General features: G+C 32.3%; 5 protein-coding genes across 5 annotated transcripts; 4 read left to right on the top strand and 1 right to left on the bottom strand.

The window, feature by feature from the left end:
- The first annotated feature begins 4172 nt into the window (after positions 1 to 4172).
- LOC123220458 (late embryogenesis abundant protein D-34-like) lies at positions 4173 to 5347 on the top strand. Its single transcript, XM_044642683.1, has 3 exons — positions 4173 to 4559; positions 4690 to 4980; positions 5077 to 5347. Exons 1-3 carry the CDS (start codon positions 4245 to 4247, stop codon positions 5239 to 5241), a joined length of 771 nt encoding a protein of 256 aa, XP_044498618.1. The 5' UTR covers positions 4173 to 4244; the 3' UTR covers positions 5242 to 5347.
- A 3568-nt stretch (positions 5348 to 8915) lies between these two features.
- Positions 8916 to 10296, top strand: LOC123221257 (transcription repressor OFP12-like). Its single transcript, XM_044644048.1, has 2 exons — positions 8916 to 9697; positions 10067 to 10296. The coding sequence occupies exons 1-2, from the start codon at positions 9071 to 9073 to the stop codon at positions 10121 to 10123; spliced, it is 684 nt and encodes a 227-aa protein (XP_044499983.1). The 5' UTR covers positions 8916 to 9070; the 3' UTR covers positions 10124 to 10296.
- Positions 10297 to 12383: 2087 nt separating this feature from the next.
- LOC123221259 (preprotein translocase subunit SECE1) lies at positions 12384 to 13091 on the top strand. The gene has a single exon (XM_044644049.1). It carries the CDS (start codon positions 12494 to 12496, stop codon positions 12995 to 12997), a length of 504 nt encoding a protein of 167 aa, XP_044499984.1. The 5' UTR covers positions 12384 to 12493; the 3' UTR covers positions 12998 to 13091.
- A 1482-nt stretch (positions 13092 to 14573) lies between these two features.
- LOC123221260 (ferredoxin C 1, chloroplastic) lies at positions 14574 to 15236 on the top strand. The gene has a single exon (XM_044644050.1). It carries the CDS (start codon positions 14669 to 14671, stop codon positions 15128 to 15130), a length of 462 nt encoding a protein of 153 aa, XP_044499985.1. The 5' UTR covers positions 14574 to 14668; the 3' UTR covers positions 15131 to 15236.
- A 204-nt stretch (positions 15237 to 15440) lies between these two features.
- Positions 15441 to 18276, bottom strand: LOC123221256. The gene has a single exon (XM_044644047.1). It carries the CDS (start codon positions 16845 to 16847, stop codon positions 15765 to 15767), a length of 1083 nt encoding a protein of 360 aa, XP_044499982.1. The 5' UTR covers positions 16848 to 18276; the 3' UTR covers positions 15441 to 15764.
- Positions 18277 to 18566: the final 290 nt, after the last annotated feature.

Raw genomic sequence — 18566 nt, 5'->3', positions numbered from 1 at the left:
AAAGCTTTAACAAATATACCACAACAGTACTCACCTTTCCCAAAATACCCCTCTTTGATCTTTCATACACAAATTCTCTCTCTTCTTCTCTGCAACTTTTTTCTCTCTTCTTTCAAAGTGATAAAGGAATACTCTCTCTTTTTCCTCATCTTCATAAACAAAAACAGGAAGGAAAAAACTGAAAAAAAATTAGCATTTAAAGATTTGAACTGAAAAAAAAAAATTTACGTTTAACTGAAAAAAAAAAACTTAAAACTGGGAACAGTGGGGGTTGGCGTTGACGCCAAACCTTGGCGTTAACGCCAAGGGTTGGCGTACGCCAACCCTTATTGCCCTTTTATATATATATATATATATATATATATATATATATTATAATATAATACTGTAGCTTTTTTATTGATATGGGTCCCATCTCTTTAAAAAAGATATAATGCAAAGATTGACATGCGTACTCTTTTATGAAATAAAATAAAATAAATGGTTGGCACCCTTTTATTAATATATTATAATATTATATATTACAATATATATATTATATTAATATATTATATTATTATATATAATATATAATATTATAATATTATATATAATATATAATATTATAATATTATATATCATAATATATAAAATATATTATATATATAATATTAATATTATATATTATAATATTAAAATTTTAAAAAAAAAAAAAAAAGGCAGTCAGGGTTGGCGTGACGCCAACCCTTGGTATATTTTTTTGAAGGGTTGGCGTCAAAAGGGTTGGCGTCCTTTTTTAATTTTTTTTAATAATATATAATATAATAATATATTATATAATAATATAATAATATAATAATATATATTATATTATAATAATATAATAATATATATTATATTATAATAATATAATAATATATTATATATATTAATATATAAAATATATTATAATATAATATATAATATTAATATAATAATATAATATATAATATATTATAATTTATATAATTAAATTATAATATTATTATAATATTTTATATTATAATATTATATATAATATTACCAAGGGTTGGCGACGCCAACCCTTGGTTATTATATATATATATATATTATATATATAATATATATATATATAATTATATATTATAATTATATATATAATATATATATAATTATATATTATATATTATATAATATATATATATATATAATTAAAATATTATAATTTTATATTATAATATATTTATATATATTATATAATATATATTATAATAATATAAAAAAGTGGGTTGGCTGGCACCAAATTTTAATTAAATTTTTTTTTGTTTAGAAGGCAACCTTTTTATTTTTTTAATTAAATTTTTTTGTTTAAAAAATATGAATGCCCGCCCTTATTAATTTTTTTAATTAAATTCAAATTTTTAAGTAACTCTTCCATAAGAAAATGATACTCTTTCAAAAATATATAATTTTTAGTATCATTTTCTTCTTTTTTTATTGCATTAATTTAAATTTGGATCAAATTTCAAATTAATCTAATCAAATCAAATTAATTTAAATTTAAATTAAATTAAAATTTAATTCTAAAAATTAAAAAGGGTAGGTGTTCATATTTTTTAAACAAAAAAATTTAATTAAAAAAAGGGTTGCCTTCTAAAAAAAAATTTAATTAAAAAAAAGAGGATTGGCGTTGAGAATAAAAATAATTAATTAAAAAAAACAAGGTCAACGCCAACACTCTTTTTTTTATATTATTATAATATATATATAAATATATTATAATATTATAATATAATATTAATATATTATAATATTATATTATATTATATTATATATTATAATATGTATTAATATATATTATAATATTATATATAATATATAATTTTAATATTTTAATTATATATATTATATAATATATATATTAATATATATAATATATATTTTATATATATATTAATATATATATAATATATATATATATATAATAACCAAGGGTTGGCGGCGCCAACACTTGGTAATATATATTATATATAATATAATATATATAATTATGTATTATATTATATATAATATTATAATATAAAATATTATAATAATATTATAATTTAATTATATAAATTATAATATATTATATTATTATATTATTATTATATATATTATATTATAATATTATAATATTATAATATATATTATATATTATTATATTATAATATATAATATATTATTATATTATTATAATATAATATATTTTATATAATATTATATTATTATATTATAATATAATATATTATTATATTATTAAAAAAATTAAAAAAGGGTTGGCGTCTCAACGCCAACCCTTCAAAAAAATATATCAATGCCAACCCTGACTGCCTTTTTTTTTTTTAAATTTTAATATTATAATATATAATATTAATATTGTATATATAATATATTTTATATATTATGATATATAATATTATAATATAATATAATATATATAATAATATAATATATTAATATAATATATATATTGTAATATATAATATTATAATATATTAATAAAAAGGTGCCACCATTTATTTTATTTTATTTCATAAAAGAGTACGCATGTCAATCTTTGCATTATATCTATTTTAAAGAGATGGGACCTATATCAATAAAAAAGCTACAGTATTATATTATAATATATATATATATATATATATATATATATATATATATATATATATATATATATATATATATAAAAGGGCAATAAGGGTTGGTGTACGCCAACCCTTGGCGTTAACGCCAAGGGTTGGCGTCAACGCCAACCCCCACTGTTCCCAGTTTTAAGTTTTTTTTTTTTTACGTTTTTTTTCAGTTAAACGTAAATTTTTTTTTTTTTCAGTTCAAATCCTTAAATGCTAATTTTTTTTCAGTTTTTTCCTTCATGTTTTTGTTTATGAAGATGAGGAAAAAGAGAGAGTATTCCTTTATCACTTTGAAAGAAGAGGAAGAAGAGAGAAAAAAGTTACAGAGAAGAAGAGAGAGAATTTGTGCATGAAAGATCAAAGAGGGGTATTTTGGGAAAGATGAGTACTGTTATGGTATATTTGTTAAAGCTTTAGGATAGGTGGCATTTTTGTATACACAGAATAAAAAAATGGTAAAAATTTCAATACCCCTTTCAAGAAAGAAAGATTAAACAAGCATATCTAATTTTGTTTGATATAAAAGAAGCTTCTTAATTATATATTCTAACTCCAAACTCAATTATGAAATGAAAGCACAATTTGACTGGGTTTTATGTCAAATTATGTTCTTTATGAATGAATAAATAAATAAATCATTGATAACCAACTGAATTAATTAGAGATAAGCTCAAATAAATGAAAAAACATACAGAGGGTTAACCACTTTAATTAGAAATTAGCACTTGGATAAAATTATCAAAATGAGTTTACTCAAAATCCTAACAGGGCATCGTTAATTAAAGATGACAACTAAGTGATATACTGTATACTATTAATCTTCAAATTAGTTGATAGATATACTTGTTTTTGAGATTTTTTTGATAAACAAGGGTCTGTAAAATTTGTGGGATTGATGCGTTTGATGTGAAAATCTACCCTTTGAAAGTTCGTGATTTGCTAATATTATTTATCTTTTTAAGAGTGACTGTTAAAAAGAAAACTAATCTTTAGCTATAAGGGAGGAAACATTTGATGGCCAAATGTTCATCCTTTAATATTGCCATTAAATTTAATTATCAATGGTCTTCAACTCATAAAATCTTTACCTTATGTATCATGTAAAAAAATATTATTTTATAATGTGGACAAAATTTTACTGTTACAATTTACCTTTGTCTATTTTGAATTAGTCATTACAGAGTTGCAGAAGGATCAAATTGTCACAAGACCAGTTTCTTTTATGTTGTTTCTAGTTACAATAGTATAGGGTAGATGTTTAACCGCCACGGAGTGTAGAAGTTTTGAAGCTTGGAGCGGATAAGTCTGGCAAAGCTTCAATTTCAGTGTGAACGGTAAGGATGAATTGCCATCTATACAATTGGGAACAAGTGTCGCTAACCTCATCGACAAGCATTTCCTGGATTGACAGCCAAGCTGCAGTTTCGCCATGTGTTTCGTTATGGATGATGATCCCAATTTTCTATTCAACACGTGTATAAACTCTTCCGGCTTCAATCAGCTTTATTTACCACTTTCCCTGCATCGCCATCTTGCAATTCTGAGACGCAAGTTTTTGATATTTTCAGCTTTTACAATCAAAAGTTCAAGATGAGTCATGGGCAGCCACGGAGGCCTCAAAATCCTGTCAAATATGGCGACATATTCAGCGTCTTTGGGGATCTTGCTAGGAGACCTGTTGCAAAAGAAGATGCTGCCATGATGCAGACGGCTGAGACCACGGTGTTCGGGCAGACCCAGAAGGGAGGACCCGCTGCTGTCATGCAGTCTGCTGCCGACCACAATAAGAAAGCAGGTCTCGTCGGTCACCGCGATGTCACTGATATCGCTGGAGACGAAGGTGTCACTGTTATTGAAACTGCGGTGCCTGGTGCTCGCGTAGTCACTGAATCAGTTGGTGGACAGGTATCTCTCTGTGTCTGATGGCAGGCAGGTGGCCTTAAATTGTTGGGCAATTGATATTTAATTAAGTTCAACAACTGTATTCATAGTGTTAAAATGATATTTCTTGATTAATCCTGTTGTATTTGTATAGATTGTTGGGCAATATACGCAGGCTAGGCCACTGGCACAGACAGTTGCGGCTTCGGTTGTCCAGAAAGGCGCAATTACTATTGGAGAGGCACTTGAAGCTACTGCACAAACAGATGGTGAAAAGCCAGTAGATCAAAGCGATGCGGCTGCTATACAAGCAGCTGAAGTGCGAGCCACAGGGACCAATTTTATAACCCCAGGTGGTCTCGCAGCTTCAGCTCAATCTGCTGCAGCTCGTAAGGAAGCAGCCAACCGTGAAGAAGAAAAAATCAAGCTCAAAGAAGTTATCTCGGTAATCATCATAAAACCTGATCTGATGTGCTTCAATAGCATTCTGTTATAAGCACATGTTTCATATACTAATTAATTCGTTGGTTATATGTTGCAGAGTGCAACTGCAAAATTGCCAGCAGACAAAGCAGTGACTCGACTGGATGCTGAAGGAGTGATGAGCGCAGAGCTGAGAAATAACCCGAATGTGGCTACACATCCTGGCGGAGTTGCAGATTCTATAGCTGCAGCTGCCAGGCTTAATGAGAATGTTAATGCATGATCAGCCGCGTCTGTTTTAGTACATCTACACATGTATTCTAATAAGATGTCTGCTTTTACATTCCGTTTTAATATATACAAACGCCTTTTTATCTTCTTTGGATTTATCTGGTCTTCGACGGGCATGTTTCCATTGAGATTTTGATTATATCTTCCTTGAACATTAAGTAATAATCACAATCGATTTGGTGGCATCTTAGATAATAATCCATGTTCTTACTATGATGTATATTTTGCAAAGAAATTACTCCGGAAATGTAAGAAGTTGGACGAAGGAAGTTGTATTAATTTAGGGCTATGGAGATTGGGTCAAGTACCTCGTGGTCCAACTGAAATGGGTTCATTATGGTAGGGAGAGTTCAAAATTCATAGGACTGTCAATTGGGCTCCAAATCAGGTTTGGCCTGTTGAAGTCTGGGCCTATAAAAATTCTGGGTTTGGGTTTAAAATTTTTTTGTTCACACCCAGTTCATAAAAATTATTTGGGCTCCAAATTTGTTTGGGCTCTTTCAGACCCTTTCCATAACCTTAAAAACTTGTAGAAATACCTTTATAGTTTTTTAACCGAATTGAAAACTTAATAAATGCACCCTTCCAAATGAACTTTCGAGCTTTGGACTTAAAAAGAGCTTGAGTTTGATAATTTAATAGACGAATCGTTTTATCTAAGTTCGTCTGATGCCCAAATTTTTGGTTTGAAATCTAATTTTTTTGGGTCTGGTCCTAAAAAACATAATTAGAAGGATACAGCGGGCTATCAGCCTATCAGTATCAGATTATGAAGCAATGGGTCGAAATGGGTTTTTTTTTTTTTTTTTCCTTTAGTAAATAATGTATTCAACATAATGGACCTACAAAGTATCCCAAATCCAATAATAAATCTGACCCACAACTGTGTTTCCAGAAAAGACATATATACTTTCATGACTCAAAGTAAAACACCAAGATACATTGAGAGAAGAGCTAGCTATCTACCACCTTTCACATACTTGAAAATGCCAATAATTTATCAGGAGAGATATAGATATAGAAATAGAAGAGAAGATGACTAGACATGCTCCCTCGTGAATGTCTGTCTGATATCTCTGCTTACTTCAAATTGATGAACAATTATATGTGAACAAACTTGCATAAATTCCCTACAGGGAAATCCTGAAACCCACCACCTACTCACTTAAAGCAAATAGTTTCTTTCTTTATCATATTTGTCTTTCTCCAACAATATTATAAAGATAATACGCTTGTTCCTTTTACAGAACTTTTTTTCTGGGCATGCAATAAAACAAAGTTACTTTCATGTAAGGCACCAGTTTCAGAATGCAACATGGAGTTCTGATAATATCAGTCTTTTGCATGAAAATGTATGGAGCCTCATGATGCTATCTCATTCTATTGTTTAAATACGGTAGTGGGTCCAATTCCTTCAAATTTCTGCAGCCATGAGTAGTTTATATATTTGAGATGACAAAGGAAATTCCACCATGACTCGAAAGCCATTCCAAGGAGCGTTTTGCTTTCTGACACTGTAATGGAGGTACATGTTACAGCCTAGGTCAAAGTTGAAGGAAACACAAAATTAAACTTCGTTTGCCTACGAGGAAATTTGAGTGGTAGCCGATAAGAAATTTTATTTCCTAGTGAGAAGATTTTGGTTCGAAACTCATTGGGATTAAATTAAAATTAAATCTTTATTTATCTGAAGTAATGGTTTTACTTATTTGGTGTGATCAATTCAATTTCAAATAAGTAATAGAATTTTGAAATTTATTTGAGATTTTACTTATTTAATATGATCAATTCGATTATAAAAAGACTATAAAAATACAAGATTTTATACTTATTTAATAAAATCAATTTAACTTTCAAAGAGCCATGAAAGCCTGAAAAGCTCAGTGTGCATGCATTTTCATTGAAATGATTGGACAGTTTTCCAATGTGCATGCATTTTCATCAATATGATTAAGGGTTCTTTGGGATTTCACCCACCAGATTTTACTTATTAATTTAGGGTGATCAGTTTAATTCTTAAAGAACAATGAAATCCAGGAAACGCCAGTGTGCATGCATTTTCGTCGACATGATTAGACGAAGAGGGCCAAAGTTCTAGTAAGATACAACAAAAGAATATTGAATTGAAATTAAATATTTAATAATTAATCACAAGAATAATAAAAAAGTGGTGCATGCATCAACAAATAAAATACAAAAAACAATCATAGATCCCAGCTGAAGGTCGTTTAACAGGTTTTTTGTGTTAGCAAATGTTCAGATAAATACACGAAAAGGGCTCACTTTTTAGTTTCAGAGATGATTGTTAAAGGGCAGGATCATAAAGATAATAATGTTGTTTATTTAATGGCCAAAGAACTTATTCCCCCCAAAATTTTGATACATTCTCAAAGTTATATCTATAGGGTTTAAAAAATCTAAAATCTCATCCATGAATGAATTACTGTTAAAATTTTTTGTTAGAGATAAAAGTAAAATTGTTATTTTACTAATAATATTAAAAAAATATAAAATTTATTAATTTTCTCTCATAAGTTTTAAAAACTAACAATTTCATCTCTGTCTAAGGTTTTTTAACTTTAAAAAGTCACAATTACCCCCTAAACCTAAGGTTTTTTTTTTCATCTCTTTGACCACCATCTTTGACTCTAGTGACCTCTCCTCTCCACCCTTAAACATTGATTGGCACATAATGAGGCACGAAGAACTCTCTTCTCCAGATCTCTTCGTCTCTAACAAAAAAAATCTAAAGAGGGGAGACATTGGCCAACTTTTTAAGATGAAGAGAGGAGATCGTTAGTGTCAAAGATGGTGGCAAGAAAAAAAAAAGAAAAAAACCTTAGGTTTGGGAGATAGACATGTGATTTTTCAAAGTTAGAAAATTTTAAGTAATGGTGAAATTGTTAGTTTTGAAAATTTAAAGAAAAAATATAATACATTTTATATTTTTTAATATTATTAAAAAAATGATGATTTAACTTCTATTTTTAACAGAAATTTTTAATTTTAATCGGCTTATAAATGAGACTTTAAAATTTTCAAACTATATGCTTATGACTTTGAAAACAAATCAAAACTTAGGTGGAAAACAGTCCTTTGGCCTTATTTAATTATAAATATGTACTAAATTGTAAGTCAGAAAGGCGATGATTGTGCAGCAATCTCTGTTATGGACACACGTAATAAAAGAGAAAAACATGGAAACGTTGGATTGTTCTTGTCACTAAATATTTAACACATGGTGTTTAATTTCCTCATTTGTACAAAAGGTAACAACAGTTAGTAGTTAATTCTCTCAAGTAAGCAATTGCATGCACAACCATTTCACACATAAAATTCATGTACCTTTCTCCATCCATGGCAAAACTTCAGTTTTAAGTTAAAACAATAAAACTATATGAATTCAGATTCGAATACCCAATTAAATATTCAGATAATATATCATTTAATTTTAAATTAAAAATAAAAACACTCAATCATATAATAATATATCATTTATATTTTCCTAAAAAACACGCACGGTTTTAAATATCTAATTGAATATTTAAATAATAAATATGATTACATAATTTTAAATTAAAAAATATATATTATCTATATATCCAATTAAATTGCATAAAATAAAATCAGTCGAACAATATATGTATATATAAAAGCAAATCTCTCTCTTTATTGCAATAGATAATACACATTTTCACAAGCCATTGCACAAAATGAATTACTCTCTTTCTGTTTCTCCTGCTCAAATATAGGGTCAAAACAGCGGACATTATTGTTAGATACAATTCCTATCAGCTTCACTGTCTTTCTCTCTCTCAGAAATGTCTAACATGTTTTGGAAGAACTTCAACCTTTGTTTCGCAGGACTCAAATGCCTGCCTACCGTTGACCCATCTCCTCCAGCGGCTTCAAAACAAGATCAAAATCATTCATCATCCACTACTAGTCCCACTGCAACTTCTCTTCTTTTCAAAAACTTTAACTCTCTCTATGATTTGTCTTCATCGGAGCTTTCAACTTCAAAATCTCTCGGCCCTTCAACAGATGACTACTTCTCTTGCTCCAGTTCCTCGGATTCTGATTCTGAAGAAACCTCAGCGCCGGATTTCGCCACCATTTTCGCCTCTCAACGCTTGTTTGTCTCGTCTCCAGGGCGATCCAACTCTATTTTCGAGTCACCAGACAGCAGCAGACCTGAGTGTCAAGAAGCGCCACTCAAAGGAGGCGGGGTTGCTGTGAAGAAATACTCCCCGGATCCTTACAGAGATTTTCGGTCTTCAATGCAAGAAATGATTGAAGCCAGAAACCTAAAAGACGTCAGAAGTAACTGGGATTACTTGCACGAGTTGCTCCTTTGTTATCTTACATTAAATCCAAAGCACACCCACAAGTTCATCATCAGCGCTTTCGCTGACATTCTCATTTCCCTTTTGTCATCCTCAGATTCGGTAATTAATTAACACTAATGCAGTTAACTTTTTACCTAGTGATGAAAACAAAAAGAAACATTACTTCACAGTTGTTTCTTCCTTTATAATCTCTCTTCCATCTCTCCGGTTGTGCTGTAGCATTTTGTGAAAAAATTAATGTAATCGATGATCAGAAAACCAAGGAAAGCGTGGGATGTTAATGTCAATGCATATTCGATCTTGTAAGCTATTAATGTAAAGTGTGTTAATGGTAAAAAAAAAATGCATGTGTTTTCTTGTTTTGTGTTCCTTGTTTGATTGGAAGATTTTTTTTTTTTTTTCATGTGAAGCAACTTTCGTTTTAGTTATTAAATAATTGTCCTTGAATACTTGGTGTGGACCTTGCAGAAACTTGGGTGCCAACATGTCGAGGATGAAAGGAAACATATTCACGAGCCTAGTTAGTTTTGGGGACTGTACATTAATGCCAAAAAAGAGCTATGCATATTGCATGTGGAGCTGTTTTTGCACGTTATTGTCGCTATTATTATGAACTTTACTTAGTTACTTATAGTGATCCTACAAGCTATGTATAATCTTAGAGAAAGTTTGCATATGAAGCACGTATTTACAAAGAATCACTGGGTATGCAAGAATAGAAACTTGGGGGAGATTAAGAAGCTACATAACCATGTCAAAACCCCATTACAGGCTCCATAAATTCTTAAAAGATGAACATATATGATATAAAGGAATGCACCTGCAGCAATAAAAGGTGAATTATTGGTGAGAAAAAGTAAATAAAAAGTGCAGCCTTCAGTCAAAGTATCAAACCAAGGTCGTCACTGGATTCCTGAGGTGAAATATATATAAACATTTTGCATATTTACCAATGCAAATCAATACGTTCATGAATTAATGTCTTTACTTGAAAGATATATATATATATATATATGGAGAAAGCCCTTTGAGCCTAACGTGCAACGGTTTGGATTGTAGTGTAAACTTTTAACAGTGACCTCGAAACAATGAGCAAAATATAGGGCATTGAAAATCCCAAATTTGCGTGGACGGGAGCAAGTGATGGAATTAGTATTAAGATAATCGCCCAAAAGGGAGGTTGGCTTCCTCTTTTCATATTTTTATACATGAAAATTAAAAAGGGAGACAAACAAAAAGAATCCAAAGAGAGATAGATGTTAACTAGTGCACAAAAAAAATGAACATAATGCTTTCGATAAATTTATTTTCTTAAGTTAGTTGGTTTAGGTAAGGTTAACACCAGACCATTTGTCCCCAGTGAAAAATCCTCAATCAATGAAGCCAAGAAGAAAATTAATTAAGTGTAAATTAAACAAGCCAAATGCAACACAGAATTGACAAACAAGTAGGGCCTGATATATAACCACGCATATAAAGAATCTTGGCAGTGATCTTCTGCTTTTCATAAAGGACACCAATTTGGACCCTAAAGCTGATATTTTCACCTCGAAATTAAATCCTTGTGCATGCATGCCTATATATAATGCTTCTACTTTTCTCTCTGGAGGGAAATTATAAAAAATAAAATGAGAAAATGTTTAGTCAAGAAGATGGTTTAATCAAAATCTTGATGAAAAACAAGCATCTGGTATTAGTTTTACCAAAGTAAACATGTGCATCTTCAACAGTGGAAGAGTTGGTGGGTGTGATCTTACTGACTATTTTGAAATTTCATCACCGAATTTTCACATTCATTCTAGCGAGAAATCTTCTTAATTGATTTATTAATTATAGCTTTCCTTGAAAAAGCTGAATAAACAATCACAGCTGAAATCAGAAGAACGTTTTGTCTGTGGTCAGATTAATTAGAATGAATCCCAATAGGAAATAATTGAGAAACAATAATGGAGATAACATTGGAGAAATGAAGATGCATAACATGTGGCCAAAGAAAACGGTCTGTCAGATTATGGGTACGTTCATCTCAATCAACTCCAAACTAATTTTGGCCCCATCAAAACCCGCCACTTGCAGCAGCTTGCAGACATGGATGCATGAAAAATTACAACCACACTTAATGAAACTAAATTAAACTACAGTGAAAAGATAAAAGTACAAGGGAGAAAGAAAAGAGACAATATTTGAATTTGGCTTGTATCGCTTGCGATGCCAATCAAGAGTTAAGACAAAATTAAGAGTTGTAAAGAGACAAATTAATGAACAATGCACGCTCATTTTTTTAATCTGTTTCTCAACTGCTTTCATCCATTCTTTAATCTAATTGACGTTAAACGTGATTCAAGGGATTTGTATTCGGAATTTCTTGACAGAAATGAATGTGAATTTTATAAAACTCGTGTTTACAATTTGCTTCCAGAAATCACTCGGGAGTTTGTAGTCCAGCATCAAATCATAACCCATGACTCTAGTAAGGCTAGATCTCTTATATGGCAAAAGTAAAATTGACGTGACAACGTACCATTTGAGGAAACATACAATTTGACCATTTTAAAATTAAAAAAAAAAAAACCCAATTACCTTCCCGAGATTGTTTGACAGGTCAAAGTGTAAAATCTCAAAATTGTAATTTGAGAGGGTTTGGATTTGAAACTTGGCGAATACACTTTATATTGGGCTGTAAAAGCCCATCCTAATCTGGGCAATTTTCATATCAGCTTTGATAGTGGGTCTACTAAAAATTTGGGCTCAGCCTTGTCAAACTGTTAGCTCTATCTATCTACTCTGCCTGCCAGGCAGATTGAAACATCAGCTACAGCTTCCATCCTAAAGGCTAAAACCTCTGCCGTTCCGACGCTATCCTAATTCACATTCAAATACCTAAAAGAAACGAACATGGCAGTTTCCCTGCAATTCCCGGTGGCATATATCCCCTCAAAAACCTCCGTCAGACCGCAACGGCCACATTTCACTCACCCAATATCTTTCCTCCCTAAAGCCACAAACATCAGAGCATTCAGAAAGAAAGGGTCCGTCGTTGTTAAAGCCATCGAAGAAAGCCAAGAAAGCACTAAGAAATCAGAGGCATCCAGTGACGCGGAAACTGAAACGGTTAAGAGTGCTGGTGAGTCGAGTGTGGAGTTGAGCGAGTTGGGATCGGAGATAAAGAAAGTTTTGCAGGAGAGGAAGGAGGAGAAGGAGGGAGATTTGTTGAATGGAGTTGCTGAGGAGATTAGGGAGATAGAGTGGCCGGCGTTTGGTAAAGTATTGGGGACGACAGGTGTGGTGCTGGGAGTAATTGCAGGGTCAAGTGTCGTTTTACTCACTGTGAACTTCGTTTTGGCTGAATTGTCTGACCGGGTTTTCGCTGGTAGAGGCGTTCAGGATTTCCTTGGATAATGGCCAAGAACCTGTAAGGCTGGTGAGTCGAATGCTTGAATTGTCCAAATACTTTTTCTTAATAAGTAAGCTAAATTTGCAAAATCGACAAAAAGATGCCCTCTTTCATTCGGAAAACGATCAAACACCAACTCTTTCATTCATATTTATGTGTTTTTGGTAAATTTTATATAGACAATCAGGCTGTAGAATGAACAGCATGCACCAAAAATAGCTACAATTCATGTTATTTTGAGGAGGAGACCAAAATGCTAAATTAAAACCATCATCACTGTTGTCTTAGAATCATGTTCTTCTCTACTAAAGAGACCAATTGGCGACAATAGCAAATCCGGGCTCGAATTTCATCTTTTCTGCCTCCTTTCTCGCGGATTCAAATAGCCCAGAACAGAAGACAGATACCTGCCTCCAAAGCTAGGAAAAATTACCTGCATCAGGAAATCACAAGTCCATTCTAAAGCTGTGACTATGAGACAGAAATGTATCAAAAAGTTAACCAAAAGCAAAGGCGAAATCGTAGTTTTTCTCGAAGCTGCTTTCATTTTCTTAATCACATACATATTTGAATCTGCTAAGGAAATTGATTCAACTTACAACAGTAAGTTTTCCAGCATTCTCGCGTCTCTTTGCAATCTTCCTGGCAACTTCGTGAACTCTACGATGTTACAATAGACTTATAGGCTAAATTAGCAAAAGGCGTGGGTTCTGCTCAGCTGCTGTATACTGAAGGGGATTTATACTACAGTCTCATACCAAGAAGAATTGAATGGATTCAATTGGGTGTCAATTTTACTGCAAAAATGTACAATCACCAAAACTTATGCCAAATTAATCAGGGCAAATTTCCAGCAGGAAGCAGAAAGATAATAAAAGAAATTTAAATAAATTATATCTGCCCATGATGGAAACAATTAAACATGTCAAATTAAATTCTGTAAATTACAGTAAACATAATTTGTATACTCAGTTTGAAGTTGGTATTGAAATCCATTTGAACATGACACAAAATATTGATGTTAGTCGTTTTCATAACACCATTTACTTATGTACTGTTTTCCTTTGGGAAACCTGATCTCTTTGTGCTTTTTGTTTGGTGTCTAAATAATAAGAAGAGAAAAATTCTCCTGTTAGATGCAGTTTGGATTTTAAACGAAAGTTTAACTACCAAATAAATTTCACACCAATTGGTAGTCGACTAAATCAAATCAAATCAAATCGACTCATTATAAGTAGGCTTAAACCCAATAACTCATAATATAATATTATAGATCTTTTTGCTACATGCATTTAAAAAAAATTCTTAATATAATTAATATATTGAAAGTAATTTCAGCAAATTAGTGGATTATCTTTCTCTTTATTATGTTTTTCCTCAATTATGATTATTTTTAAAATAAAGAAATATTCTTCCTTTCAATTTAAAAAAAAAAGAAAAGGAAAAGACCTTATTCTCAATCCAAAACTAATATGAAAATCTTTTATTGATAAAACAAATTCAATTATACTTTTATATTAAAAAGAGAAAAAGTGAAAAAATGAAAAATAGTACATGATATATCCAGCTGTGAAGTTGAACCAACAAAATTACATAAGCAGCATAACCTTATCCGTTCCAAGTTCAACGCAGTGGAGAAAAAGCTCTCTGACGGTCTCTCCAGGCCAAACAAAACCATGGCAACACTTCATTTATCTCCCTCTCCTTCCTTCATTCTCCCAAAACAAAAGCACCCCAGAAAAAGCACCAACCTTCTTTCCTCTCACTTTAGCCCCAGAAAAGGCTTAGGCTTTCACACATATAGATTAAAATCGACCATTGTGAGGTCTTACAAAGTGGTGATTGAGCACGAGGGTGAGTCCACAGAGCTAGAGGTGGATCCTGATGAGACCATTCTATCCAAGGCGTTGGACTCTGGTTTGAATGTGCCTCATGACTGCAAGCTTGGAGTGTGCATGACTTGCCCTGCTAAACTTGTCAGTGGCTCCGTTGATCAAAGTGATGGTATGCTTAGTGACGATGTGGTGGAGCGGGGCTATGCACTGTTATGTGCCGCTTATCCCCGATCAGATTGTACTATTAAAACCATTCCTGAAGATGAGCTGCTGTCTCTGCAACTTGCTACTGCTAATGATTGAAATTTGTAGTGGGTTAGATGTTGAATCTGAAGCTCAAATTTTCTTCACTTTGTGTTGTGATTATAATGTTCTGGGAACGTTTAATAGAGTTGATTTTTATCTTGAATTTATCTCGTTTTTACATTTTAATTATCTTGATTTATCGTCCAATCCAGTTAGGCAAAACTCAGTTAACTTATATTTTTGCACAATTGAGTCGATATATAATAGCTCTACTGCTCACTGATTGCCTTGCATATAATTCATATTTCAAGGATGGCATATTGTGAATTAGGGATTAGGGTAGCAATGGTGCTATACTCTCTGGCACTAATAGAATCTGAGCAAAACTTTATATGAAAAATAATTTGCAGGTGCGATTTGAAGTTTCCACTTCAATATAACACAATTTGTGGATAAATAACAGAGAGATATATGATTGCTAGTGAGGCTTCAACAATATGGCGCCCATATCAACAACAAATGGGAGTAGATAGTCCTTTCTCTAAGGAGGAATTCCCATCAGTGAACATTGTGTTGAAATCTCTTGGCTGTTCCTATTGTCTAACACTCTTTAATAGCGGCCTAAGTAGCTTTTTCTACTGAGTAATCTTGAATAATGTACTTCAAACAGCAAAACAGACGGCAAATATTTCTAGAAAGCAGACGGATAAGCAACCTTCCTGGCCTTTTTCTGCTTGAGCTTCACCTTCACATTAACACCATTATCAATGATTGACTGAAGTACAATCTGAAGCTTTCCTTCCAACCTCTCCCCTTTTCTTGGCGTGTAAACCACGTCATGAATGTCATCTGCCAATGCCCTTTGAGCTAAAATACCTCCCACTGCAGCACAAGCAGCTGCATTCCTAGTTGAACCCAGGTCAAATTTCATATCCTTCGATATAGAATGTGCCACAGCAACCACTTTACTAGTAACCCGATGTATAATGCAAGCTCGAACAGAGGCTTTTGATATGTAAATATCCAGACAGAACGGCTCATGGTAAGGAGCTGTAAGCTGATTAAAAGTCGGAGTCCTAACCTTCTTTTTCTCCCCATAACAACTCTCCATATTACTTTTAATCACAAAACCCTTGAGTAATTCTTTATCACTGGAGGCATAATCTTGATGTTGGTTCATCTTCTTTTTGCTTTCCTTAGCACCAACATCATTCTCTCTTTTTGAAGCTTCCTTTGTTTTTCTTTCTTTAAGATCACTCTTTCCTTTTGAAGTTTCCTTCTTTTCGCTTTCTTTTTTATTATCCCTTGTCTTGGAAGATTTCCTTCTGTGGAAATCAAAACTATATTCTTCAAATTCTTTGGAATCCCTATCAAGTTTGTAAAAAAGATCACCCCGAATTCTCAAATTATCAATCTCATCAAAATCATTGTCATCCTCAACAGATGTTGAATCATCGTTAATTGCGTTCACAGAAGATCTTGCTTTCATATCATCATCCAATCCACGCCACGCGTGTGCCAAACCTGCTGAAACCTTCCAAGTATCATCGTCCACAAGCTCTATATCATAGCCACCAAAATGGGATGTCCTGTCACTGAACAACGGTGAAAGTTGAATCCCAGAAGAGTAGTGCGTCGATGTAGTCTTGCTTCCATTTTCTTTCTGAAGATTTCTTGGAGCCTTTGTGCAAAAACTAGTTACCCTCGTGAGGAAATGAGAACTGGTTACAAGTGACTTGATAGCAAAGCTTCTTCGGAAGAAAAATATTGTCATTTTCAGTTGGGGGTGGTACGATGATAACAACTTAATAAGAACGGATTAAATAGACATTACAAGTTCCATAGCAACAAAACAACAAACGGTTGGTGGGCAACGAATAATTCAACCCCGTCCGTGCTGAACATCAACTAAAAAGATGGCACGTAAATGCGAAGACCCATGAAAGGAAAAAGATGAAAGCTGTAAAAATATCTGGTGCTTGGCTTCTTGATAAAGGCTCATTCAATTGAGTGTTTGTGTGGAAAGTACGGCATGAATAGGGCTGAAAATGTCTACCTACAAATCAATTTGTTCAAGACTTCAAGTGTTTCAAATGACACAAACATTCGCTGAAACGAACAAGAATATCGTCAGGTTAAATATGAAGAGATCAAATCACTAGCGCTGAACAAAAATTTGAGGCTCATTTTCGAAGTAAATTTTCATAAACAGAGCACAAATTCGAGGAAGTTTCAACGCGGACGTCAAAATAATTGAGGCCTACCCGAACTTCAATGAAAGGACAATTCCTACTCCTTATGTTTGAAAAATATATTTGTTTACCCTTCATCTATTTCCTTTAAGGAAACCATTATATGGAAGGAAGTTCATGTAATTTTATATTTAAATTTAAATCTTAATTATAATTTTTTTTTTTAAATGAAAAAAAGTCTTTTTATCTTCTTTATTTATTTTCTTCTTTTCTCCACTTTTTTCTTATTTATTCTTTGTAATACTTTCTTTTCTTAATTTTTCATTTGTAATACCTTCACCACAACTGCCCTATGTATTACCCACACCACCTCTTAAACCTCTCACTTATGTTAAGCATCCTTTTGGTCTCTTGTCAGCATCAAAGGTGACAGAACATAACCGAGATGGCTTTGGTGGTGGATTTAGAACTTCGGTTGTGATTGTGAATGAGTATTCTTGTTTATGCCACTATGGCTATAAACGAATTTTCTTTCTATATCGAAAAATCCTCTCTCCGAATAAGAGGTAGACTGAAAACTTGATTTCATGTACCAAATTGCCATCTCTACCCAACACGCAGTATGATCCTGCCAAGTTTATGGCCAAATCTCCCTGTAAGATTATAAATATTATATTTTGCACATTGAACCATTAGTTTTCCAAAAACCTCATAAAATCCTCAATACCTCTTCCGAAATAAGATGTAAATTAGAAAGTAAATGCGTATCATGGAATCAGAAATAAGGACTCGTTGCTCTCCCGCTTAACTAGAAACTAAACTACTAAAGAAATATGAGGAAACTTCCTAAATCAGGGCTCGTGTGACCCAGCTAGATATCGCTGGAGACCACGCTAGTCGAAGAGTCAGCGCTTGCAAGACAATCTGACAATTTTGGGATTTCCAAGTTCAAAAACAAAATATAATTCCATCACTAAATTATAATACAATCAACAAAAGAGGCATGAATATTGAATCAATCACCACTAACATTTATCGTCTGGTCTCTCACCGACATAGACATGATATATATCAGTAATCTTGGCCCAACCTGACCCTGGAAATTAAGAATTTTTGTTCATGTCTCCACAGTTCTTATAGCAACCAATCAAATAGCCTGTCTAATAAGCTGGACATTTACATGCTGCGTGATCAAGCAAAGTTGGACTCAAATGTTCCTAAAAATTGATGATCAAGTCAAGGTAGAAGAAAGAAGAGGGCCTTCCAATGGACTCAAATACCATCCAACTTTGATTAAATTA

This window comes from Mangifera indica, chromosome 7 (genome assembly GCF_011075055.1).
Source record: "Mangifera indica cultivar Alphonso chromosome 7, CATAS_Mindica_2.1, whole genome shotgun sequence".
In the NCBI taxonomy this organism is placed as follows: domain Eukaryota; kingdom Viridiplantae; phylum Streptophyta; class Magnoliopsida; order Sapindales; family Anacardiaceae; genus Mangifera; species Mangifera indica.
Note: the sequence above shows the minus strand (reverse complement) of the source record. Positions and strands in the feature narration are given on the sequence as shown.